Below are 27,669 nucleotides of genomic sequence, written 5' to 3'. Positions count from 1 at the left end.
TCGTGTTGTGGAAAGATGGATTGATTTGGTTGCTTTTTAGGTGAAATCATCCTGATTTTATCCTTAATAGAACACTATCCTAAATTTATGGCCCATTGCTGTACACATGAATTACTCCGTCTTGTGTTGGCTGGCATCTGGAATATCTCCTATTTTCCAAACTATTTGGTCCATGGTGAATTAGTTTTTGACTTGTCTTACCCGTTGTGCAGACTGTGGGTTTTCTTGTTTTGGTGCTAGTCAAGCCCAGTGCCTGCTACATGCTACAGCATGTTCTTAGCTACAGAGCCACAGTAGTCTCCTTTGAAGTCCTTTTTCTACTTGTCTCTTCCCTTTGTAGTATCCATTTTAATGTTTTATATTTGTGGCTTCAGCCTTTTTTAGTCTCACTATTATTTCAATAGATACTTGAAATTTTCCTGCCTCAGTCCTATGAGTGCTGATATTACAGACTTATAAAACCATATCAGACTTCTTTTAAGCTCTACCTTTATAATTTAGTAACTGATGGTGTCTATCTTCTATTTGTTCTTTTCTACTTGATTTTTTTTCTGCTTCACACTCACAAATGATTTGGAATCTTTCCTTTGGTTTTACTTTCTTTCACACGTTCACCAATGATCTTTCTCCCTTTATTGGCAAACTTCATAGAAGAAGAAACAGTAGTTGATATGTCTACTTTGCCATATTCTCTTAGTTTAGTGGTTGAGAAATAACTACTTGGCATTATAGATGATAGCATTTGAAATCTACTTTTCCTGTTCACACTTTCATCATGGGTACTGTCCAGTAACCCTATTGTCCTTTGGTGACTATTATGTAAAGTTCCTTGAATAATAAATTGTTTGGTTGCTTAGCATTAGGAAAACAAACAAACAAACAAACCAATCACCCTTGGGGAATTGGGAAATTTTCCTCTTTTGTTAGACACATGAAACACTGTATTTCTTTTGTCCTAGCTACTATGTAGCCCAAAATCTGGTCTTTAGTTACATCGGTCAAATTAATCTTATTGTTAGTATATTTGTTTTCTCTTCCTTCTTCCACTGGGGTTAGGACTTCACCTCTTATCTCTGTTTCTCTGCATGTTGATTTCATTCTCTTATACTACAGACTCTCTACTACATGAGGCTGGAACCATGACTGCTGGCAGCTCTTGGCTTTCATCTTCCCAGCCCCTTCTACCAGGAAAAGGGGCTCTTTTGAAGAATCCTGAGAAGGACTCTGATTGACCTGTCTTGGATCATGTACCCACCATCCCTCTGGCTGGAGTGGGGAGGGTTCTATGACTTGCAACCCTCACTAGAACTACATAGTTGGAGTCAGGGGTAAGAGCAGTTCCCTGATACAGGTGGGTGGGCCCTGTTTGAAGAAAGTGAAACTGAACAGAAGAAAAATAAATGCCATTCTGGCTTTTAATACTTTTTATTATATAGATCCTTCATTGTGTACCGGCTTAAGTAATTATCTGAAAACTTTAAGCCTAAGTACATAGAGTATAGTAGACATGTTAATTTACCCTTCAAACTATAATATTTGGCTTTTAATCTCCCACAGATAATTTTGGTATTATCTCAGTGACCAGAATCTAATTTTCCCCATTTTGATTCTACCTGATCTATTTTTGACACTTAAACCATTGTGCCAAGCTAGATGTGGTACTGCACATTAGTAACCCTAGCACTTGGGAGGTGGAAGTAGGAATATTGGACGATTAAGCCCAGCCTCCATGCTACACAAGACCTGATCTCAAAAAACAAAACACAAAAACCAAATCAGTCAACCAACAAAACCCCACACAGCAAAACTGTAGTGTCAAAGATGATTCAAGTTTCTTCATGATTTCCTCATGTTGCTATTTTGTTTTTAACCTTGGGTGTTTTAGTTGCCCCTTGGGATTCCTTTGGGATTATTTTCTTATTACCAAGGTTAGGCTATGCTTTTTGTAGTATTTGCTTATTTCATTCATAGGGAATTTAGGGTTGTTAGTTTTCTACTTCTGCCCTCACTGTTGTGAGAGAATCTAAGCCCTGATTTTTTTTTCTTGGTCTAGATTATTGAAATAGCTTTATTTAGTCACATACTTTACATTTTGTACGATGGCATGTATGTGTGACTGAATGCAGGTGTCCATGGATGTCAGCTCCTGGAACTGGAGGCACAGGTAGTATGACCGACACATTTGATGTGGGTGCTGTGGATGGAACATGGATCTGCAAGAACAGTGCCTGCTAGTAACTGAAGAGCCTTCTCACTAGTTACTCTCATCTGAAGTTTTATATCTTAGTGGTGTGAGTGACACTGTCTAAAAAAGTAAATAAAACAGATGCTTTTTCTCCTAAGGTCTAGGGATATGGTTCAGTGGTAGTGTTTCCTTATCATTACATGTGAATCCCTGGACTCAGTTCTCAGCACCCAAAGCCTTCCAGCTGTGGATATTCTTATTTATGCAGTTATTTCTCAGTGTTCTGTTCCTAAGGAAAGCATGGTCCTGGCCCTGTGTGTAGACTAAGCTAGCCTCAACCCTACGCCAGTACTTCTGGGGCCAGCTCTGCACTGCAGGCTTACTTTCTGTGTGTACCTGCCATACTTTGCCATCCTTCTCTTTAGTGCTCCCATTCCTAGCACTGTCTTCTTTGTCCCCTCAATCTTATTTCCTAGGAAGAAACAGGATTGCTATTCCTGTTCCTAAATTCCCATTGTTTAAATATTCTCTTTTACCTTTGTGCATTTTCACTAAAAGTAAAAAAGAGGGAGGGTGGTAGCTCATAGACTTGTTTGTGAATGTTGTGTGGCTCCGGGACCCTAGGTCTCCCTGTCTGTGCATATCATCAGCCTCTGCCTCCTGAGTGCTGGGACCAGTGTACAGTGCTATCTCAGGGAAAATTACTTCTTAAAGTACTCTCAAAAATGGTGTCTAGGGCCTGGAGATTGTTTAGCAGTTAAGAGCACTTGTTCTTACACAGAACTTAGTTTTAATTTCCTGACACGCTTTTATGACTTCTGTGGGTACCAGGAATACAAGTGTGTAGCTGGACTTGGATACACAAGGGTGGGCTCTTCTTTTTCCCACCCTTTATTCCCCTGGCTTCACCCCTTATCACTAGATAAGAGAGAAAGAAGGATTGGGAGGGTGGGGAGAGATTGAGAGAGGAAAACAATTAATTGCTTTTTCGTTTCTTCTTCTTTGAGCATGTCTAACAAATTGCAGCCAACTCTCCTGAAACAACCAACCACCAAACTTGCCTCTCTTGGGGTCTTAGAATATGAAAAATTTCTAATTTTCAAACTTTACACAATTGCAGAAACTATTTGCAGCTGGGAAAATCACGCCTCTGCTAGAGCACTAGATAAATTAGTTAGCTTCTGTGAAGCAGCTTCATATCTCCACACCTGGGATTAAAATGAAAACATTCTTAGAATATTTCTGTAATTTTTTTTATAAAAGAAACCAAAGTTTGCTCACTATACAAATGGTTAACACATGAAAAATAACTTAAAACATTTTTTTTTCTTTTAGTTTTGTTGTAAAGCCTGAGGTTAGAGTTTGTTGTCCCATGTTGAATCCAAGGCCTAGGCACAGTAACAGTGTGTAATGAACTACTCTACCTGGTTCCTTATATTACAACTGTAAAAGAGCTCCTATTTCACTACTAATGTAGGTTATTATGGGAAGGTAATCTGTATTTCAACCTATTGGAGTTAGTGAAATAGATATATTGTTGGCTAGGTTTCTTATTGTTGCCTAAACCTCATTTCCTCACCTGCAAAAGAACGAAGCAGGTGCTTATATAGTGAGTGTTATTTCAGTCTTTTTAAAATTTTATTTTAACTTAGTATAATTTTTTGTTTTAACTTATTTTGTTTTGCATCACTATAGTGCCTGGTATGTAAAGAAATGGTGAGCCTCCATGTGGGTGCTGGGAGTCCAAGCCTAGTACTGAGCAAAAATAACAAGTGTTCTTAATCTGTAAGCCAGCTCTCCACTTCCATATTTCAGCAGGGCTATGCTGACCATGAGATGCACAGGCATGGTTTATTTATTCATTTAGGCATACACATTGGGCATCTTTTAAAATAATTAATTATAGTATAGCTTTGGGTGTTTTCAATGTTTTGCCTGAATGTATGTCTGCATTAAGTATTTGCCTGGTGCCTACAGAAGTCAGAGGAGAGTATTGCATGCTTTGGGGGTTAGGAATGGAGCTCATGTCCTGTACAAAAACAGTAGTAACAATGTTCCTAACTGCTCAGCCAGCTCTTCCATTGAGCATCTTAAGCCTTGCTTTTATCTCCTCCCTCCTTCTCTCCCTCCCTAGAATTAGTGTCTCTCTTTGTATAGCCCAGGCTGATTTCTGCTCATGTATTTCTCAGATGCTGGGGTAGACATTAGACATGTGTGGCCTCACTCCCACTTTTCCTATAGTTTTTTTTTTTTTTTTTTTTGGAAGAGGACATGTGAGAGAGATAAATAGTAATTTGTTCAGGATCACGTGGAAAATAGTTTGAAAGTTGGGTATTTAAAAAATTTGGTGGTTTTAAATATGCTGTTATATTCTTTAGCTATTCTTTCTTTTTCTCCCTCTCTTTCTGCCCTCCCCTCCCCCCCCAGTACTGAACTGATGGTTTCACAGACATAAACATACACACTATCACCTAGCTTTTTTCTAGCCATGCCCAGGAAAGCTAATAATATACATGCATATGTATTAACGGCCTGCAACTTGACAGTGTTTTAGACTAGGAGGGGAATAGCATCTGTGTGGAAAGGTTGCAGCTGTATCATTTATTAGAACAGTGCTCTTTTATGGCTGGATCTTTCCACGGACTTATTTTACTATGTTTTTGTCATTGTTTGAGTTTCATAATCCATATTTTGCTCCCTTTACCTTGAAAGTTAGGATGCGAACCTTTGTAAATATGAACATTTTCTTCTGTTAACTTTTAAAAAGATTTATTTTTATGTATATGAGAACACTGTCACTGTCTTCAGACACAGCAGAAAAGGGCATCAGATCCCATTACAGATTGCTGTGAGCCACCATGTGGTTCATGGGAATTGAACTCAGGACCTCTGGGAAAACAGTCAGTGCTCTTGACCACCGAGCCATCTCTGCAGCCCTTGTGGTAGTGTTCTTGACTGCCACCTGAGTGATACAGCTGTGTGCTGCGATGACACCTGGTTTAATATCTGTTTGTACCTTTTTGGTTTTCAAGACAGGTTTCTTTAGGAAGCCTTTTTAATCCTGAAACCCATTCTGTACACCAGACTAGCCTTGAACTTAGAGGTTTGCTGACCTCTGCTTCCCAAGGGCTGGGATTATAGCTATGCACCATAGAGGACTGTGGAGAACTATTGTTTCTCATGGTTGCTTTCTTAGAGAACCAGGGAACACTGGCCCAGGCTGGTACTAACCACAGTGGTCCTCGCCTTCCTCTAACGATTGCTAATTAAGAGAATGTTCTACAGGCTTGTAAGCCCAATTTTATGAAGGTATTTTCCTAATTGAGGATCCCTCAGTAACTCTAACTTGTGTGTCATAACTGTAGCATGTGTGAAGTTGACATGAAACTATTGAGCACACTTCTTCCCAAGCATAACCTGTTAGGTCCGAGCAATGCTACTGCATGAATGTCTTCAGAGATGACGGTTAGGTTATGGACAACCAAATGGTGTGCTCTTCTGGAGAAGAGTATTTTACTCTGGTTGTTGCTTTTTTAAAATGTAATGGTCTGTTTCTGTTGCAAACATCCCTTTATTTATTCGTCTGTGTATGATGTTTTGACAACTTGTATACACGTGTGTAGTGCCCATGAGACTAGAAGAGGGCACTGGAACTGGAGTTACAGATGTTTGTGAGCTGTTGTGTGGGTGCTAGAAACCAAATCTGAGGCTTCTTCTAGAACCATCTCTCCAGCACTACTATAGCTTTTTATGTAAGGGTAGGCCCTAGCAAGTTTCCCTGTGTTTTTTTAAGACAGGGTTTCTCTGTGCAACCTTGGCTGTCCTGGAACTCAAAGTCAGACATATACTTGCCTCTGTCTCCTGAGCACTGGGATTAAAGCCATGTGTCCCCCACTGCCCAGCTCTGAATTAATGTGTTTTTCAAAACAGGATTTCTCTATATAGTTCTGGTAGTCCTGAAGCTGTCTAGACTATGGTGGCCTTGAACTCAGTTCTTTCTGTTTTTTGTGGAATGCTCAATGCTTTATCTCAATGCCTGGCTATTTTGATTGTATTTTTTATAACCAATGGGTGTCTTCATTGTTCTGGTACCTTATATTGGAAACATCCACCTTTGTACATTTAGAGCTCAATCTGAAAAGCTTTGTTCATTCTAGGCAAGTGTCCTATCATGAGCTGTCTAGCTCCAGCCATAGCTTTCTGAGCCTCTACCTTCAAGGTGTTAGGATGAATACCATTGCTGGGCTTTTTTCTTGTTTCCTTTTATTTTTGAGATTATGTGTCTGTATGTGGCCCTCACTGTCCTCGAACTCTCAGTGTAGGTCACTCCTGCCTCCAGTGATCTGGGATTAAAGGTGTCTTCCACCATGCCTGTTCAGGATGAAGCTTTTAAGATACATATATCAAATGTTGAAATTTTGGCTTCTTAAAATATACAGACATATTAGAAGAAAGTGTTTTTTGTTTTAATCCCAGGCTGTGGTGTGAGGCTGTATCTCACTGACCACAGCCTCATGTGCTAGCAGAGCATGATTTTACCCCTACAGACAGTTTCTGCAGTTGTGCGACCTGGATACGTGTGTGTTGTTCAGAGAGGTTGGTTGCGATATGTTAGTCAAAGAAGAAATGGAAAGAAACTAGATTCATGGATTTTTCTAATTCCTCTCTCCCCTCTATCCTTGTTTCTCTCCTGTCTAGTGTTAGGGGATTAAACTGGAGAGGGAGCAATAAAGGTTGGGAGAAAGAAGAACCCACAAAGTAGCAGAGGCTGGCTACATATAAGTGCCCTGAAAGTACTGTGTCTTTTCTCATTGAGCTTTACTTTGGATTTTGTGGTAAAATGACCTTTTTCTTTAAAAAAATTTGTTTCTGATCTTAATTTGATTATGATTTATTATGTTTTTTAAAACCATGTTTTATACTCCTGTCATTTTTGTTTTTTGGTTTTTTGTTTTGTTTTGTTTTCTTTTTTTAAAAAAGGCAAGTTTCTCTGGTAGCCCTGGCAGTTCTAGAACTCTGGGAACTTGGTCTGGTCTTGAATTCAAGTGATTCCACTTCTGCTTCCTGAGTCCTGGTACTAACGGCCTGTGTCACAACTGTCTGGTTCTATCTTTTTTGGTTCTGATAGTTGATGTTTATTAGGGTGCCTTTTAATGTATATTTGTAATATTTTTCTTAAGATTTACTTTTAGTTTTGATTATGTGTATGTATGTATGTGTGCTTGTGTGTTTGCCATGTGCATGCAGATATTTGGAGGATATAAATTGATCCCCTGTAGCTAGAGTTGCAGGTGCTATGCAGCATTTAGCTGTTTTGATGCTAGAACTGGAGTTCAGGTTCTGGAAGAGAATAGTCTGACTCCCCAGAATCTCATGTCTCTCCATGGAGTCCTGGCTGGGCTGAAACCTACAGAAACCACACTGGCCTCAAACTTGGAGTGACTGTCCTGATTCTGCCTCCTCGGTGCTAGGATTGTAGATGTGAACCATTAAGCTTGGGGTGTACTAGAGGTGTTTGGGTTTTTTTTTTATTTTTTCCTTCCAAACAGGGTCTGCATATGTCTACATGTGATCTTAGTTATAATTTTAACCAGTTTTTCTGTATTACCTCTTTTGTGGCTCTAATTACATATTTGGCCTTTTGACATCAGTGCAAAGCTAACTGAAGTTTACTTTTAAAAATTCCTTCTACTTTGTTTCACTTAGGTTATTGAATGCTTCATGTGGATAGGGGAGGTGGTTCAGTGGCTAAGTGCTGTGTAAGAATAAGGATCTGAACTCATGGAAAAAGCCAGGAATGCTCGTCCCAGCACTGAACAGAACCATTAGGTTTTCTGCCAGACAGTCTAGCTAGTTGGTTAGCTCAAGGTTTAGCAAGAGACCCTCTAGAAAAATAAGATGGAGGGCCATACAGGAAGACATATGATGCCGAACTCTGGCTTTCATGCCGAACTCTGACATGGATGGGGATGCCCAACCCTCCTCATTTTCAAATACATGCATATACCACACCACATAAACAAATAATACTTGGCTTTAGATGCTGTGAACCAGTTTTTCCTGGTAAGCCTTACAATATTTATGTTTTCAAAAAAATTTTAAGTATAGCATAGAGTTTATTCAGGGTATGGGGAGGGGAGTCAACAGGGTAGGAGAGGCAGAGAGAGACAGAGAGAGAGATGGGGAGGGCTAGGAGGAGGAGAGACAGGCCATGAGCATGTGGGAGTGGGGAGTCAAGAACAAGCTAATTTCACATTTTTGCTTACTTATTTTTAATTTATTTATGTATGTGAGTACATTACACTGTCACTCTCTTTAGACTCATCAGAAGAGGACATCGGGATCCCATTACAGGTGGTTGTGAGCCGCTATGTGGTTGTTGGGAATTGAACTCAGGACCTTTGAAATAACAGTCGGTGCTCTTAACCACCAAACCATCTCTCCAGCCCTCTGTTGACATACTTTAAAACAGAGTCTCAGGTAGTCTAGGCTGGCCTTGAATCCAGATATTTCTGTCGCTTCATCACAAGTGCTAGGGTTTTAGGCATATAGCACTGTGGTTGAAATTTTTAAAACTTTATATAACTTGCTTGCTTCCTCTTGTTTTCTGCTTATATGATATTTAGTTATAACTGTTTTAATGAACTTCTCTAATAGTCACCTGAATTTTAATACTGGTTTGATTAATTTTTATTTCAGTACAGGGTAGAATTTTCTGCTTTTGTATTAGTCTTATATAATATTCCCTGGGGGTGGTGGTGGTGTGTGTATGTGTATGTTTGGCTCTGTGCATGAAGATGTACCTACCACAGTATTTGTAGGAAAAAGGACAAGGTTTAAACTTTCAGGTCAGTTCTGTACTTCCACATGGGTTCCAGGTATTTAACTCAGGTATATAACTCAGTTAGTGTTGCCAACTGAGCCATCTTTCCAGCCCACTATTTCTTTTCTTACCCCTCTGATGTGATGTTCTGGCTTTTGGGAGTATGTATTAGTCACTTTGTGTAATGTTGAACCTTGTTCCCTCTGATTCTTCTGGCCTTGGATAGACCTTCATATGTAAGTGCTGATTTGGTGTTCAACTAAAAGTTCTGGAATGAGCCTTTGTAGATTTCTTCATTTCTCTCTCTCTCTCCAGCTCTCTACTCAGTGCTGGTCTCCCTTGTGAGCTCTAGCCACCTTGGCTTCCTTGGACTCCCAGCTTCATTTCCTCAACTTGGGGAGACCACAGGCCCTGTCTGGGTTCCTCCTCCTTGTTCCTCGGCCTGAAAACTCTCCCAAGGCAGTAAGCTGGGCACTTTTGTGGCTGTGTCATGTTTCTTGTCTCTAAGGTATCATTGTGTTGTTTCTTGTCTAGTACCTTCAGTGCTGTTGTTTTATTCATTTTGTCAGGTTTTTATTATTTCACATAAGAAAGCTGAATGAAGCACCTTTTATCCACTGCATCTTGATTGGAAGTCATGTCATTGTGATCCTTTTGGGTGTCATTGTGAGCAGCTGAGCACACTGAGCATGCTGTGGTTTGTGTGCTGACCTCAGTTCTAATAGTCCTCAAGCTTTAGCTTCTTTAATTTCTCTATCTAGTTTAATTTTTATAAGGTTTTTATGTGTTGGAGATAGTGGTCTTTGTTAGAGAAATGTTTTATAAATACTTCCTCAAATCTGTTTAGTTTCACCTATTTATTTTCATAATTGTACCCTGAAGCAGAAATATTTAAATCTGATGAAGTCTAATTTGTCAGTGTTTTCTTTTATAGTTGTTGCTTACTGTGAGCTAAGACACTTTGCCTAACCCCGAAGTCATGAAGGTAATTTCCTTTAAATTTTTTATTTTTGCTAATTTATATTTAGGTATGTGACACATTTCACATTATATTTTTTTAGGTTTCAGTTTTTGTATATTTTTGAATGAAACCTTTCTTGACTGTATAGCTTTTGTACAACATGTATAATTGGGAGCCTCTTTCAGAACTTCACCTTCAATTGGTCTGTTCCCCTAGCCTTAGTTTTATTATGCTGTTCCAATTTTTGTAACTTAGTATAAATCTTAAAGTTAAAATTGCAAGTCTTTTATTAATCTTTTTCTCTTCAAGAGTGTATATAGTCTAAATTCACATTCTGTATACATACTAGCTTTTCTGTTTCCTCCAAAACATCAATGAGATGGTATTTGCTTTGGTCTATATATAGATCAGTGTTAGAATTGACATATTAACAGTTTGAATCCTTGTATCTCTCTCTGTTTGTCTCTGTCTCTCTGTCTGTCTCTGCCTCCCCCCCCCCCCGTGTGTGTGTGTGTGTGTGTGTGTGTGTGTGTGTGTGTGTGTGAGTGGGTGGGTGGGTATGGTCAGAGGACAGTTTATGGGAGTCTGTTTTGTTTCCCTTTGCTCTGTAGGTCTTGGGGATCAAGCACAGACCATTAGTTTAGTCAACAAGCACCTTTACCTGCTGAATCATTTTACCAGCCTTGGCCCTATTTTTAAAAGTATTTTAATGTGTTTTTAAATTTTATTTTGTTATTTTTGTTTATATGATCATATTGTAGCTGTCTTCAGACACACCAGAAGAGGGCATGGGATCTAATTATAGATGACTGTGAGCCACCATGTGGTTGCTGGGATCTGACTGGAAGAGCAGCCAGTGCTCTTAACTGCAGAGCTATCTCTCCAGCTCCCTTCCCCCTTTTACTTTTTAAAAAGTAACCCAAGCTTGCCTTGAACTTAAACTTCTCTTCAGTGCTAGGATTACTGGCCACAGTTTTTGCAGTTCTCTTGAGCATTGAGATATGTATATATCTCATGTATGTATACCAATTTGTGTATATGACATTGTGCTTTACTAAAAATGCAATTTTAATTATTCTTAGAATTGATTTTTTTTTGAAACATAATCTTCCTTTGTATCCCTTGCACGACTGCAACTCACTTATGTAGAACAGGTTGGCCTCAAACTTGGAAGCCTCTGTTTCCAGAGTGCAAAGATGAAAGGCACATGGCACCAAGCCCAGCATGCTGTTGGCTTTTTATTGATGATCTAGTTTTCAAATACAGGATCTATTATTTTAAATGTGTCAGAATACTGCCATTGAGAAGATTTTTACAATTCACTAGTCACTAGAAGAGAGAGGTAGGCCATGCCACAAAAATGTTACCTTTAGTGGTACTTCCTGGGGTTGGTCATGTGGCAGAGGGGATAAAAGTGAAACCTAAAGGAATGAATGGGAGAATAATGGTGAACAGTTTAGGATTGCTTAGTTGTACTTCTTTCTAGGGCTCTTCAGTTGGTCTATACTTGTTTCTGGGACCCCTTAGGTAGGGGACTACAATGTTCTGGAGTTAAGATAGGCTAAGAAAGTTGAGTATGGGCTCTTAGTTTGCACATGAAAGCTGCTTATTGTCTCTTAAGAATTAGCTAGCTCTGGGAAAGACAGTGTTTTCATAGTCAGAGCACTACATATTTAGTAGGTTCTGGTGCTTAGTGTGTGCCTTGGATTTTACCTATAGGAAGTACTGTGAAAACAAGCAAAACCTGCAGGAAAACATAGGTAGGTATAATGGGTTCTATTTGTAAAGCCAGCACAGGGAGGCTATGATTGGAGGAGTGCAGTGAGTTCTTGAGAGTTTGTATTTGTTGTAAATGGGTGTTGAGTTTTGTTAAATGCTGTTTTTTGTATTGAGATGATATATTTAAAATATTTTTTTGTGAATTTTATGTTTTGTTTTCAAATGTTATATTTTGCATTTATGGGATACATGTTTGTGATATATTAATCTCTAATATATTGTTGGATTCAGATTATTAATGTCAAATCTTTTTGAATTTAGGTACAAAAGGAATTTTATAATTTTTTTGGTAGCTATTGATATTACTGGTTTTTGTTTTTTTAATGATTGAATTTTGTCCTTTTCAGACAGAGTGTCATTTAGCTCATGCTGACCTGGAAATACTTTTTTAGTTTTTAAGATTTGCTTTAATTTATGTGTATGTATGTTTTATCTGCTTGTATGTCTGTGCACCACTTGTGTGCAGGGTGCCTGCAGAGTTACAGTTGGTTGTTAATCACCATGTACAGGGAATTTAACTCTGGTCCTCTGGAAGAGCTACTGTGCTCTTAACTGCTGGGCCATCTCTTCAAACGTTCCCTCTTTCTCCACCAATTTAAGGTGCTCTCGTTTCCCAAGTTCTAGGATTTCAGGGATTCATCACCATCCTAATTACTAATCATTTTGTTATTGTTTACTTCTATTTTTAGGTTGGGTGGGCAGAGACAGACTTGGGAGGGAACTGAGATTTAATTAGGATTACTTGTATAAGCACAGGTGTGGAATTGTTACCTGATGCCTCCCTTCTCTTGGAGGTATCTTGATAATGAAGTTAGCTTTAGAGAGCTCTGTAGATTTCCTGCTTTATTTTGTTTTAAAACGTTGTTTATTAAGCAAAATATGTTACATTTTTAACATCTGGTTTCTGTGGTGATAATTTTCTTTTTCTTTCCAATATTGGTAAGTTATGTCTCCCATACATCCTTGTATTATTACTGTTATTTCAGACAAGATTTTACTGTGAAGTTCAGGCTGATCTGGAACTTGGATTGTAGACCAAGCTGGCCTTGAACTTGTGATGATCTTTGGTATCTTCCCCAGGTGGCGGAATTATAGTTTTGTACCATCATGCTCATTTTATTTCTTAAAACACTAGGCTTGCAATTTCAGCTTCATTATTTACAGTCAGTCAACTTGGTTTTTAGTTCTCTCTGACTCTTTTCTCTTTCCCCCACTTTGTTACTCTTTGTTTTACTCCCCCAACTTAAAAAAAGAGTCGGTTCTGGGAATCAAACTCCAGCAGGGTTGGTAGCAAGCACCTTCCCTCTCCAAGACACCTTGCTAGTCCTACTCTGTCCTTTCAGCCCTTTGTTGTTTAGGTTGGATTCTGTATCCTTAACTTCATATTGTTTTTCCTATGTGGTAACAAAACATACTCAGTGATTTAAATTATTTTAGTTTCATTGTGTCTTGAGCAGGAGGTGGTAGGTAGTATGTGTCTGTAACGCTAGCATTCTGAATGAAGAGGCAGGAATATTAAGTTCCAGGCCAGATAGCCAGTTTTAGGCTAACCAGAGCTACATAATGAGACCCTACCTCAAACCAATTTTGTTCTATAATTATATCTTATATGGACTTGTTTAAGGTCTTTGTTGAGTGTATCATGCTTATTTAAAAAGTACATGTGTTATTCAGTGGCTGGAACTATCGGTCTCTTTGTTATATATGTGCTCCTGTACATATGGAAACCAGAGAGCCACATTCTGTGTGTCTTCCTCAGTAGCTTTCCACCTTGCTGTTTTGAGACGGAGTCTCTTCACTAAACCTTTTTTTGTCAGCCAACTTGGTTGGCTAGTACAGCTCCAGGGATCCTGTCTCCACCTTTTCAGTGCTGGAATTGATGGGTGTGAGACATTGTTTTAATGTAGTTTAGACTTACTTATAAGTAATTTAAATATATTTTAGAATTACTTTTCTTTTTAGAATTACTTTAATAATATACAATTAATGTACTATAAAGTTCAAACATTAAAGTGTAATTTCTGAATCTTTCAAAAACATTTTTGTATTATGTATGTGCATGAGCTGGCAAGGTTTGATGTCAGGCATCTTAGGTGCTCATGCGTGCGCTCTCTCTCTCTCCCTCCCTCCCTCCCTCCCTCCCTCCCTCTCTCCCTCCCTCCCTCCCTCCCTCCCTCCCCACCCCCCCCCCTCTCACTATGTAATCCTGTAGACCAGGCTGCCTTTGAATTGAGAGATCTGCTTGCCTCTGCCTCCTGAGTGCTGGGGCTAAAGGTGTGCACCACCACGCAAAGCCCCCCCCACCCCCTTTGAGGTGGGCAGCCTGCTAGACTGGCTTCTAGTGAGCTCCCAGGATCCCTTTCCCCAGTGCTGGGATATGGACTTGTGCTGCCATTACCCAGGTTGTTTCACAGGGACACTGGGGGTCTGAACTCAGTTCCTTCTACATGCAATGCAACCAACCATTTGACTGACACATCTTCCAGACCCATTTTTAAAATTTTAATCACATCTATTTACTCACCCACCTATTCGTTCACTGTACAGGTGTTGTGTGGGTGCACACATACCACAATGTGCTTGTGGAGGTCAGAGGACAGCTGGTGTGGGAGTTAGTTTTCTACATCTTTGTGGGAGTCCCTTTAGCAATGTGGGTCCCATGGTTTTCAAGGTTTGGTGACAGGCACCTTTACTCTTGAGCTGTATTGTGTAGCAACACAGTTTGTTGTTGTCGTCATTATTACTATTGTGTGTTTGTAAATGTGTGTTGGACACATACATGATGCCACATCAAGCAAGTGGAAGCTAGAGGACAATTTTATGGAGTTCTATCTTTTTATATTAACATGGTTTCCAGAGATAAGGCCTCAGCTCACTAGGCTTGCTGAACCACCTTGCTAGTCTCCCCTTTATCTTTACAAAACTGTATGTTTGCTGCTGCTGTTGGTGTATGTCCTGCTTCCTGTTTTAATGTTAACAATTTGTTTGTGAGATAAACATTGAACAGAAAGAAGGAAGGGTCAGGAATGTTGGCTAACTCATGTATGGAATCCATTTCACCCAGGCCTGCAGTTACCTAGTGTAGGGTGGCTCACCTGTTGGAGAACCCTCACCTCACAGAGAAGACCATAGCTGTGCTAGAGTCTTTGGGTGATGGACCATTACACTTGGTTATTTGCAGATAGATTACATATATGAAAATATAATTTTGTGTTGACAGTGCTTTTTCCTCTCAGTACTTTATCACATGTATTGTTTGGGTCTCTTCGTCCCTCCCTCCCTCCCTCCCTCCCTCCCTCCCTCCCTCCCTCCCCCGCTTCTGTTTTACTGTTTTTTTTTTTTTTTTTTTTTTTGAGAGAGGTTTTTCCTGCTGTCCTGGAGTGTGCTTTGTAGAGTACGCTGGACTTGAGCCCTGTGCAGCCCTCTTGTCTTTCTTTCAATGTGGAGAGTACCACCGCTGTGTGTCCTTGAGCCACCTTTCTGCTTGTTTTTGTGTTCTCTGAGCATTTATTTATCTGCATATTGTAGTTCTCTCTCTCCCCTTCTTTTGTTCCCTTTTCGTACTGTGAAGTGCTGGTTTTTACAATGCTAAACAATTAAGTCCAGAACCATACACATTAGGTAGCGCTCTACAATCCAGTTATATCATGTCTAGCTTTGTTCTATTTTTGAGAAAGGATCTCCATATAGTACAGGCTAGCCTGAACTTGGAACAGTCCTCCTGATTTTGTGTCCTCTGTGCTACCGGACCAGGCTTGATTTGTAATTTGTTCCTGTTTTTTCTTTCTCAGAGCCTTGTAAATGCCAGTAGGCTACATCTCTATATCTTTAGCTCTATTCAGTTAGTTAACTTTTCCTTTGTTGATATTTCCCATTTTATTTATTTAATTTGTTTAGATAGTTTCATTGTATATCCCTGGCTATCCTGGAACTCAACATGTAGACCAGGTTGGCCTCAAATCTGCTACCTCCAAAGTCCTGAGTAATCTTGGAGTTAACATTAATTTCCTTTTGTTTTGACAATGCTTAGCCTTTTTAGCCTTTTTTTTCCGTAGTTCTTCACAGGTCTAGTAATATAGATCATCTCACAAACATTGAAAAGGCCATGTTCTATTGTATTCCTTTGAAGGAGCAGACTTTTTGGGGTGTGGGACTGTAGTTTAGTGGTCATCATCTAGTCATTACCCTAGCACCCCATCAACCAGAACGTAGAGACAGGAGGATCAGACTTTCAAGATATGCCAAAGGCATTTGCACAAGACCCTGTCTCAGAGTAAAAAGTGAAATTGTCTGTAGAAGTTCAGGCATATGCATGTGACGGTAGAGGATAACCGTGAATGTTATGTGGGTCCTCAGTATTCAGCTTTGCATGCACTTTACCCACTGAGGTGTCTCCTAGCACTGAAATTGACAGTTTTTAAAATCAGAGTTGATTGATTCTTTGGATTCAAACTATCTTGTATGTATTTTGAATACTTGTTTTACATTTCCCAGCTCCTCAAACTGGGCTAGTAAATTGTGCTCTATTTGAGTGAGGTCAACAATAGCTGTGGGTCGCTTATATATTTAAAAGTAGGGTTCTTTCTCCTTAGTTTGCCCAAGTTGGGATTCTGATCTTATGTTACAGACACCAAAGTTCTTTTGAGCCCTCCGTTGTGGTTCTTAGGTATTATGACTACAGGAGCCACTAAGGGTTGGTTTGTCTTGTCTTCAGTGTACCATATTTAAAAAAAAAAAAAAAAAAAGCTAAACTCTCATGCTGGTTCTTGTCAAGTTTTCACTTAGTATAGCTTCTAGACACTATACTTTTACCCGCCATGCATCTCATTCAATTTGCAGTTACTCGTGTTCTCCAGAGCTCATAGTTTTATCAATATTATCACAGGCTGGTCCTCTTACAAGCTTAGCATTCTCAGAAGTTTAAATTCATCTACTGTTGATTTTAAAAAAATGTATGATATAGTTGAGCTGATCGTAATCACCATTTGTTAAGTTTTGAGATAGGCCTTTGTGTAACTTACACAAATCCAGGCTGGTCTCAGATTTACTATATAGCTGAGGATAATCTTGAATTCCTTTTGCCTCTGCCTTTAAAGTGCTGGTATTACAGTTAAGGTCCACCAAAACTGGCTCAATATCTTTAAAGAACTTTCCCCTTCTGTCTAGACAGGGTCTCGCTATGTAGCACTTGCTGGCAGGTCTGGAACTTGCTGTGTTGACCAAGCTGGGGTTGAACTTAAGACATTCATTTGTCTCTGCCTCCCAAGTATGCATCACCATGTTCGGCAAACTGATTCTTTATAAAAAGAAAAAATGTATTTTTTAAGATTTATTTTTATTTATGTAGAGCTATGTGTGTGTCGGTTTTGTGTATGTATGAGTGCATGTATATGTGTGCGTCTGCACGTTCATGTGCCTGCAGAGACCAGAAGAAAAGTGTCACATCCCCTAGAGCCAGGAGTTAAGAAACATGGGTGAGCCACCTGATGTGGGTGCTTAGAACCTAACTTGGATTCTTTGGAAGAGCAGTGTTCTGTACTGCTGAGCCATCTTTCGCCCCTCAAGCTGGTTCTTGATAGTAGTAGAAACCGGATCTACTTGACTACAGCAATTCAAGCCTGTATTAGAGATCACAGTGATCTTCATAAATGTCAAAACCTTGTATCTGCCCTGTGTTGAAAGGGCTTTTATATGGTCTCTCATAGTACCTCATGTTAGGCTTGAACATGGTAATCCTTTCAGCCTCCTGAGTAACAAGATGCTAATACTTGCTACCGTACCCATTTTTCCCCCTCTCTCAAAGTAGTTCTTGCATGCTTTCTGGGATGGAGTCAAACTCTCAGACTATTGATATTTGTGCTACAACTTCCCAAGAATTCTGTTACTCTACATATGTGGTACCACATTTGACTTTGGTTTTACTAATAGGAAATCTAGGACTTTGCTTGTTCATGTAGCCCAATGGCCTCAATTCATGGAAGTACTGCTGTCTGAATTTATTTACTATTGGGATGGACAGGCATGGATCACTGACTGATTTTAATGTAAACTTAAAAGGGGGGGGGGCTGCAGCATTTTAAATGTATATGTAAATTGTTATTTAGTATTATAAGAAAAATCATTAAGTTGTTTTGCAGCTTTAGTAGAGGACCTGGGTTAGGTTTTCCATAATCACATGATCTGTCACAGCTACCCATAGTTCAGTACCAGGGAGGGAATCTGCTGCCCTCTTCTGGCTTCCATGGATACCTGCAAACATTTGGTGTGTATGCATGCATGCATACCTATCATACACGTAAAACATTCAAACAAAATAAGAATGAATATTTTTAAGAATAAGTAATTTGCAGCTAACAGTTATTTTGTGAAAGTGTTCTGGAATTTTCTTGGTGGCAATGAATAGAAATGATATTCTATTTTTGTTAGTTTTGAAGTTATAGGAAAGATGTGTTGGTGATCTGAAAAAAAACTTCATTGCCTTTTCCTTTTTTTTTTTTTTGTTTACTTTTAATTTTCTTTAAATAGAGATGTGAGCTGTGTCCCCATAAAGATGGAGCTTTAAAAAGAACAGATAATGGGGGTAAGTACAGTCTTTGAAAAAATACTGAAAACTTGGAATGGTATAGCATTTCAAACTATGATAGTTCATATTATTTTGTCAAATATTGTTTGCTAAAATGTTAATAGTGATGTAAGTAATTAATTGGAAACAAGGTCTCACTTTGTGGTCCAGGCTAACCTGAATTCACCATTTTCTTGCTTCATTGTTTCATGTTCTGGGATTATATATGGACACATTTATGTGTAGCTTAAATAATTTTCTTAATTCACAGTTTGTCTTCATTGTGGGCAAACTTAAGTATTAGCTGATTTATGTAGAATGATCCACATTCTTCTACTTGAAACCTTGATTTATTTTATGTTTTGAGACAGGGCCTCATTCTCTTTGGGAGTTACAGGACCAATCTTACCTGGCACAGTATCCTTACTACCATGTCCTTCCTAAGTGCTAGCTTACAAGTGCCAACTATACTTGGCAGGATGCGTTCTTTCCTGAGGATTCTGAGCATTTCCTCTTCTGAAATTTCTGAATCTGAAATACTAAAACTTAACACCTTTTGAACATTAGTTTCAGAATTTGGGTTTCTGGATTAATGATGAATAGATGGTAAAAATCACTGTAAATATTCAGAAAAATATCTTCTGGTTTCAACCATTTTACTCAAGGATTACCTCATTTAGTTTTTGTCTCCACTTTGAGTTATCTTTTCTTGAGAAATGTATCTGCCCCCCCCACCCCCCTTTCCTCTGTCTGTTTTTGTTTTGGTCTTTCTTTCTCTAGTCCTTTTCTTTATCTCCTTGTGTATAGCTCAAGGCTTAGCATTTTCTTCATAGTCCAGCCTGGCCTAAATGTGTGGCAGTTTCCTATCTCTACCTCATGAGTTCTAGGATTACAGGACTGTTAATTTATTGGTTAAATTAAAGTACTTGCCCTTTTATATCAGGATCATTTTTACCCTATAGGCATGAGCTTGTCAAACTATAACAAGTGACTGATACAGTATCAGGAAAGATAGGTTCTCTCTCTCTGTGTCTCTGTCTTTGCCACCCCCCCCAAGATAGTCATAAAGTATTTTTCTCTTATTTTGTTGGGAATTACACTGGTTTATTTTTGGAAGTAAAATCAGCCTATTTTCCTAAAATAATGAGATTGATTTAGTTAACATTTTGTTAAAGATACTGATTTCTAGAGGGTAAATGAATAAAAGGGCTGGCACCTGTTCATAAGGTATTAAAACTTTCCTTTTTACACTGTTTTTAGCTTTTGGCATTAGTGTTATGGTAGCATTATAACAAATTGGGAAATACTCTTTCTGGAGGCATTTCTGTAAAACTGGAATTTTATAATTTTTAAGTATTTTGTAGAAATAACTGAGAAATATATCCTGAGTTTTTTTAAGGTTATCAATTTGAATAATTTTAGTGATTAAATAATTTTAAAAGTTTTGTTTGTTGGTTTGTTTCATTTATGAACTTTGGCAAATTATTGAGTTCTCTAGTTTTAAAAATATTAGTAAAAGTTGATTGTTTAACTGTTTACATGTGGTCACAAACTGCTTAAATTCTGAGAAACGTGTCATAGGTACTTTTCCTATTGAGTAAACATAGAGTGAGTATATTTACAGAAACCTAGACGTATAGTCTACTGCATACATGAAGTATATGATGTAGCTTATTGCCTCTAGGTTACAAACACACAGCATAGTCTGTACTACTGAATAATTTACAACACTGGTAAGTTGTTAAAAACCTATAGAAAGAAGATATATAATAAATATCTGTACAGGATACTTAGTGAAGTTTGTGAGACTTGAGGTTGTCTTTGGTGAGTAATGGAAGTCAATGATAAGGGAATGTGAAGATGTAAGACAAGAAGGGATTCTGGTTTTGGTTTTTCAAGACAAGGTTTCTCTGTGTAACCCTGGCTATCCTGCAGCTCATGCTGTAGAGTAGGCTTGCCTCAAGCTGAGATCCTCCTGCTTCTTTCTTTTCAAGTGCTAGCATTGGAGTTGTGCGCTACCTCACCTATCCTACATCTTCAGTCTTGTTCTTTAAGTTTTTTTTCTTAGAAATTTAGAAACAATACATTAGTCTTGTTCTACATAAGTTCAGGGACATCAATATCTATATATTCTTTTCACATAGCATCTTCCTTGAAAGGTCTTTAGGACAGACATGTTCATGGACTGAGAGTGGAGCTTGTTGATGAGCACTTGCTTAGCATGAGTGAGGAGCTGAATTCAATCTTTAGTATTGTAAAAAAACAAAACAAAACAAAACACACACACACACACACACACACACACACACACACACACAAAATCAAGAAACCACCGCTACCAAAGACACATGGAGCTGTTACAACTTGTAGTAACAGTGCCTTTTAGAATACCTTTAAAAAATTATTTATTTATGTAATATGAGTACACTGTAGCTGGTTTTCAGACACACCAGAAGAGGGCATTAGATCTCATTGTAGATGGTTATGAGCCACTGTGTGGTTGCTAGGAATTGAACTCAGGAACTCTGGAAGAGCAGTTAACCACTCAGCCATCTCTCCAGCCCTAGAATGCCTTTTTCAGGACCTGGTTGAATGTATAGTTAACATATTTTGTTTGTAAAAGCAAATAGGCATAAAAATAAAAAAAATTATTATTACTACTACTACTAAATATATACACACAGTTGCATGTTAGTAATGTAGTGCACAGGGACTTGCAATGGCTGGCAAAATTAGCCTTTCTAATAATCTTATGGGAACAGGGTTGTATATATGTAGGGACTGTCATTCATCAAAATATTATGTCTGACTGTATCACCAGCTGAAAATACAAATACAGTTAGTAGTCTCTTTTCTTCTATTCTTTTTATATTATTTATTTATTTTAATTTTTGAGACTTTTTTTTTTTTTTGGTGTGTGTGTAGCTTTGGCTGTCCTATAACTCTCTCTGTAGACTAGGCTGGAACTCAGATTTTCCTGCTTCTGCCTCTCAAGTGCTGGAATTAAAGGCAAGCACCACTACTACCAGGCAAGATTTTGTTTGGTTCTTTTAAATAATTTCTGTTTCTTCAACAGTCTGTAATTCTTCATGCATGTGTTAGACAGTTCAATTGTGGTCTTTACTTAAAAATCCAGTATTGTACTTTTGTATGGTTTCTGTTAATGTCTTCTGTGAATGAACCATACTTAAAAAAATGTTTGTGTGTGTGTGTGTGTGTGTATGTGTGTGTGCTTGTGTATGTATGTTCCTGTGTATGTATGCATGTGAAGCCTAGAGGTTGATGTTGACTACTACTTCCTCTACCTTATCTTTAATCTGGGATATCTCATGGAACCCGGGATTCATTGATTTGCTAGAACGACTGGCTAGCAACTCTTTCTCCTGTGTGCTTTCCAGCAGAATATGGCCGTGTATTGCCACACTGTATGTATGACTATACTGTATGACTATGTGGGCACTGGGAATCTCAGTTATGTTTACACAGCAAACAGTTTGCCTACTGAACCATCTCCCTGGGTCTGCATGTTTTCCTTATAAACCTTTTAACTTATTTAGTGTGTATTAGGGCTATACTTAAGGTGTATTTTTTTTTTTTTTTTTTGATCTAGGATAGATCTTTCTATTCTAAGCATTGTAAAACTAAAAACTGGATATAATTGAATGTTAAAATGGGTTAATTTTGGAGTAAAGTTTTGCCTTTTAAAGTTTAGGTTTGTTGCTTGCTGTGTTTTTGTTTTTATTGACTTGTAAATTGCATATTTTTGTTACAATTGATGAAAAATCTTCAGTGAATGTTTTGATGATTTGTTTCTTTGAGCTTCTAGTGTAAAATAGTGAGAAAAAGGAGAGCAATTAAAAAAGAAACACCATCTATCTGTATGTTCTGTGTTTATTCCAGTCTATCCACCACTATTCCTTACCTCTCACTTCTTGTTTGTACCACACCTAGATTCTAGCCAGAGGTCAATTAGGGTCATCTTAGGTCTCAAATATAGAAGATGAGTTCTGCCTTAGGCAGGTCTGTGGTCTCTACATCCTCCAGCACATGCAGGTGTTTCCAAATGCACCAGGTCACCAGAGACCTGGTTTTTCCTCCTAGTTCTTTGGTACTAGTCATGTATGTCACCTATATTCTTTTCCTCCAGGCATGAGCTCAGAGAGAGCAAGGGAGGCACATCTCAGCCTTTGGTTAACTTTCAGAACCTTTAAAGAATTGACAGGCATAATTCTTTGCTCATAAAATTTGGTTCTGGTTCTTGTGCCATCAGACACTAGAGTCTGTCTACAGTGGAAACTCAGCTGTAGTGAAAACCCCTTATGACCCGAAGCAGTCGTGTATATTAGGGAGATGCCAGAGAGTTCCCGTCTTTTTTGCCTTTTCTTAGGTGCTTGGTTGTGACAAACCTTTTTACTGTTTTCCATAGTTTAATAAGAGAATTTGACAATTTCTATGTAATTTTTGTTGTTACAGGTGTGGCACCTACCCTTGCACCTGCTTCCTTTACCATTTTTTGTTGGTATAAATCTGGATATTTTGCATCTTGAGTGTGTGTACATATGCTTATATTTATATACATACAGTCTCTCATGGCCTAGGCTCCTGTTCTTTCTACCTTAGCCTCTTTAGTGTGATGAATTACCATTGTGATGCCTCACCATGCTATACCCTTTAAATATTTTTAATTTTTGTCTGAGATATGTTTAAGGTTTTTATGTTAGGTTAATTTGGATCAGAGTACCTTACCATCAAGGCAATAATTCTTAGTTTTCCTTTCTTCTCCCTCTCCCTTCTTTATTTCACCCTCCCCCTCTTCTCCTTTCCTCCTTTCCTCCTTTCCTCCTTTCTTTCCCCTTCCTTCCTTCCTTCCCTTTCTTCCTGTAGACTTGCTCCCACCTTCATTTCTCAATTATGGGCCTGTTTGCCTGGCAGTGTTTTATAATCTTTCTTATTTGAAAGATTTATTTCTTTTTATTTTATGTGTATTGTACTCTATGTGTATGTTTGCCTGTGACTGTTACACACAGCCACACACATACCTGGTACCTGCATAGATGGGAGGAAGGTGTTCAATTCCTGGAGTTAAGAACAGTTGTGAGCTATCATGTGGGTATTAGGCACTAAACCAGGGTTGTCTGCAAGAGCAGCAAGTGCTCTTAACCATTGAGCCACTGTTCCAAGCTTTGTGCTTGGTTTGGGAGTTGTCTCATAGTTTCAGGCTGGCTGGCCTGGAACTTGGTTTGTAGACCAGACTGGTCTTGAGCTCATAGAGATCTGCTTGCCTCTCTTTCCCATGTGCTGTGATTAAAGGTGTTCATTAGCACACCCAGCCTATGTTCTCTAAAATAAGCACTTATATTTATGGCCAGTATCCACTGAAAGTAGCTATACATACCTATCCCTCCCTGGTCCCCAATGCAAGCTTCATTTTGTAATAATTTTTCCTTTTTGAGGGATATGATGTTTCTTTTGGTGTTTGAAAGTACATTTTGTTTGTTTATGGTGATTTGAAACACCTTTTGCACTGAGCCATCTTGCTTTATTTGCATATATTTGATTATAATAAATATTATTTTGTGATGGCTCAATTGTGGTTTGTTCTGATTTTCTTAAATTTTGTGGGATTTCATTTGTGCTTTGTATTTAGTAATTTTCATTCTGCAAATTTTGATTAAAAAATTATGGACAATTTTTGTGACTAAGTTGTGAAAACGTAATTTTCCTTCAGAGATACTTCAGAGTATAAGAAGTATTTAATGCAGAGGGTGCTTTTTGTTTAGGATTGCTTTGTTCATTGAGTTTAAGATGATTAAAGCCCAGGTGTGCTCTTTCTGAGGTCCATGGCATATTAGTTCTAGTCTGTCAATGGTTCTACTTGCCTTTCTCCGTGCTGTACCTGCCTCCCCAGGATCTTCTTCCAGTTTACCAGCAACTCTTCAGTGCTGCATGAGCTTTTCAGCCGCCTCAGTCACGCTGCTGCTGCTGCTGCTGCTGCTGCTTCTTTTCTTCTCCCTCCTCCTCCTCCTTCTCCTCCTCCGTCTCCTCCTCCTCCTCCGTCTTGTTGTTGTCCTCACCAGAGAGGGCATCAGATCCCATTACAGATGGTCGTGAGCCATCATGTGGTTGCTAGAAATTGAACTCAGGACCTCTGAAAGAGCAGTTAGTGCTCTTAACCACTGAGCCATCTCTGCAGCCCACAATCACTTTAACATCAACTAGTAATAGTTCAGATGAAGATTTAAAATAGAAAATGGCAATCATTGTATGAACATTCAAAGTACAAAATAAAAACTAAAACGGTCACATTTAAGATTAGTAAGATTAAGCATAATAAAATCCCTTTTCTTCTGTTTTATTCTTGATGGTGAGACTAGATCCAATTCTTTCTACCCTTGTGTCTGCTAGGCAAGTGCCCTGCAGGTGACTGCTTCTCCAGCCTTTTTTAGACTTACAGGTTTAAGCTATAAATTACCGCAGAACTGAGAAAGGAACCTAGAGCTTCACACAGTAATGGAGGCACTACTATATTTATGTCTCCTTCACACTATTTACATATTACTTAATTTTGGCTCCTTAAACAGTCTTAACTTTGCAGTGTAGTCTGTTCTTCAATTCATTATGCAGCATTGGCTGATTTGGAAATGGAGCACCTCTTTTGGTTTATTTAGTCTTGGAGTATTTAGAGTGCTGGGAACCATCATCCTGCTGTCTTCAAATGGAAGCGGGTTTCATTTGAAGTAGTGTTAGTGTGAATTTAGTCTGTCCTTGAGTGTCAGTGTCAGCACCTGAATCCTAAGTGCCCTGTATGTTTGTGTTGAGGGCATAATAGACACAGCCATGATTAGGAAACCTTTGCAGTAGTAGTGGGTGGAAGACAGTTATTACACAAATAATGCAGTAGCCAGGTTTTATTACAGTTTTGTTACGGATTTGCTTCAACAGTCATTTTAAGAGATCTTAAGACAGGTAGTAATTTTATTTTTGATAAAACTTGAAGAATGACATTGTGTATTTATTTATTTTTAGGTTGGGCTCATGTGGTTTGTGCCCTCTATATTCCAGAGGTACAATTTGCCAATGTTTCTACAATGGAGCCAATCGTTTTACAGTCTGTCCCACATGATCGTTATAATAAGGTACAGTGGATGTCATCTTAATGCTTTCATTTTTGGTTCTGAAACGAGGAGATAGAAAGGAGGTGGGTTTTTTTTGGGGGGGGGGTTGTTTCTCAAAAACATGAAGACCTTTCTCAAACTTAATAGACATTTTGAGAAAAATAGTTACCATCTGGAGGTACAGTATTAAAATAAACTCACAAGAGTGTAAAACACCATAAATAACTGTCTCTTTTATTTGAATTTAGGTGTATATTAATGCTTTCAGAACATTTTAATCACTCAATACACATTTGTCTTTGAAGATTTGCTGAACTTTTGCCTTATAAAGTGCCAGGATTTTATTAGATTTCAATTAGTTATTATTTCCTGTCAGTAGTCCCAAGGAAGTGGATCAGTTGAATACAGGAGTTCAGGGCCTACCTAGATAACATACCTAGAGACCCTGTGTTCACTCTCTTATCTACCCACCCACCTACCCACCCACCTACCCACCCATTCATCCGTTCTTTTTTTTACCCTGTGTGTTAAAGTAGAAACACTTAACCATTTGCTGGATTAGTTGTTGCTGCCACTGCCTTGTCAATGCTTTCTTGTTATCCAGTTCCTTTAGGCACTGTTACTGTGTGAAAGGATGTATATGTCACTTCTGTGGAAGAATGTCATTGTAGTTACTTTTGAGATTTCAAATATGTTAACAATAATATTTTGATTAAGTAATAATTTATTTATAACATTTGAAAATGTGGAGAAATAATTCTTCCTATTTAAATCGTCTGACTTTTGTGTTTTTTATATCTCACATACATGCTTATAAAATATTTAGATCATATTACTTATTGTTTTCTCTGCTTTTGAAACTTAATAATCCTGGATGTATTTCTGTGTCAATAAATGATATTTCTACCATGATTTTTCTGGATCCTTAGTGTATTGTAGAGTAGAAGGCCTCATGTGTTACCTAGTTTCATACTGTTAGATCCACCTAAAAGGGTAGGTGTATTTTGGAAGTTTGATTATTGTGTAAAGTTTTTCTTTAGAACATGAGCAGTTCTTAAGTAATTATCACGTTAAGCATGATTATATTATTGTCAAGAGTACTGGTTTTGTTTTGTTTTTAAGTGTGTTGGTGTTTGACTTAATGTATGTTTGTGTGAGGGTGTTATATCTTGGAGTTACTGGCAGTTGTGAGCTGCCATATGGGTGCTGGGAATCTTAACCACTGAGCTGTCTAGTCTCAGCAGTGTTGTTGTTTTTAAGTTTTTTTTTCTCAGTTTTTTTTTTCTTTTTTTCTGGTTGATTAATTGACCTTGTTTTTATTATAACATTATTTCTTCAAAGTGTTTTGTGTTTTGTCCCCACCCCCAGGGGGGTTATGTTTTGGCTTGTTTTATTTTGTGAAGACAGGCTCTCTTGTATCCCAGCAGCCTTCAGCCTTGCCAAGCAGCACAAACCTTGAGTTTGTGATCTTCTTGCCATGCCCTTCAGAGTATTGGGATTACAGGTGTGGTGTGTGTCAGATGCCATTCACAGAATAGCTTTCTTTCTGGAAGTATATATACTTTAGTAATTTTAAATAATTTTTAATTTTTGTGTTCAGGTATGGTATATGTTTGTGTGTGTTTATGTACATGTATGTGGTGTGTGTCAAGGAAGCCAGGACAAGGCATTGGCTGTCCTCTAATTGGTTTTCATATTGTTCTTTGAGACAGGGTCTCACCGAACTGGAAGCTTGAGGGTTTTTTGTTTGTTTGTTTGTTTGTTCTCTTTCTTTTTTGGCTAGGCTGGTACCTAGCAAGCACCAGCAGTTCGCCTGTCTCTTCCCACTGTCAACAGTGCTGGGATTAAAGGTTGTGCAGGACCATGCCTTACTTGCTATATGGGAGCTAGGACATGAACTTAGGCCCTTATGGTTGCATAGCAAGCACTCTTAAACTTTTATTTCATAGTACCTTTAAAATTTATTTAAAAGCCAGTTTTCCTTATAAATTCTGAGATAGCATCCTTTATTTACAGGCTCTGGAAGAAGTACAGAGTTCTTCCTCTTAAGTCAAACTGTATATCCCTATAAGAAGGGAATTTTTGGCCTAGAATAAATAAATATCTCTGGGGTAGAGTCTCCTAGTATATGCCAGATCCTCAGTTCAGTGCCTCTAGCTAGCACTACAAAATAAATTAAATACACTTAACAGAGAGGGAAGGAAGGTATACTACAAATCATACATTTGTAGTATAACTATCAAC

At 38.4% G+C, this 27,669-nt stretch overlaps 1 protein-coding gene across 9 annotated transcripts in view; it reads left to right on the top strand.

The window, feature by feature from the left end:
* The window catches only part of MLLT10 (MLLT10 histone lysine methyltransferase DOT1L cofactor), a 124,618-nt gene that overhangs the window by 12,414 nt on the left and 84,535 nt on the right, over positions 1-27,669 (top strand). For 5 of the 9 annotated variants that reach the window (XM_080918286.1, XM_080918285.1, XM_080918287.1 and 2 more), the window contains 2 exons: positions 18,274-18,328; positions 25,337-25,446. In XM_080918286.1, the coding sequence (XP_080774412.1) occupies positions 18,274-18,328; positions 25,337-25,446 (165 nt within the window). Of the gene's footprint in view, positions 1-9,372; positions 9,517-9,942; positions 9,994-18,273; positions 18,329-25,336; positions 25,447-27,669 lie in introns of those variants that run through there. The other 4 variants (XM_080918291.1, XM_080918289.1, XM_080918290.1 and 1 more) reach the window with 4 other exon arrangements.

This window comes from Micromys minutus (assembly GCF_963924665.1).
Source record: "Micromys minutus genome assembly, chromosome: 6".
NCBI lineage: Eukaryota > Metazoa > Chordata > Mammalia > Rodentia > Muridae > Micromys > Micromys minutus.
Note: the sequence above shows the minus strand (reverse complement) of the source record. Positions and strands in the feature narration are given on the sequence as shown.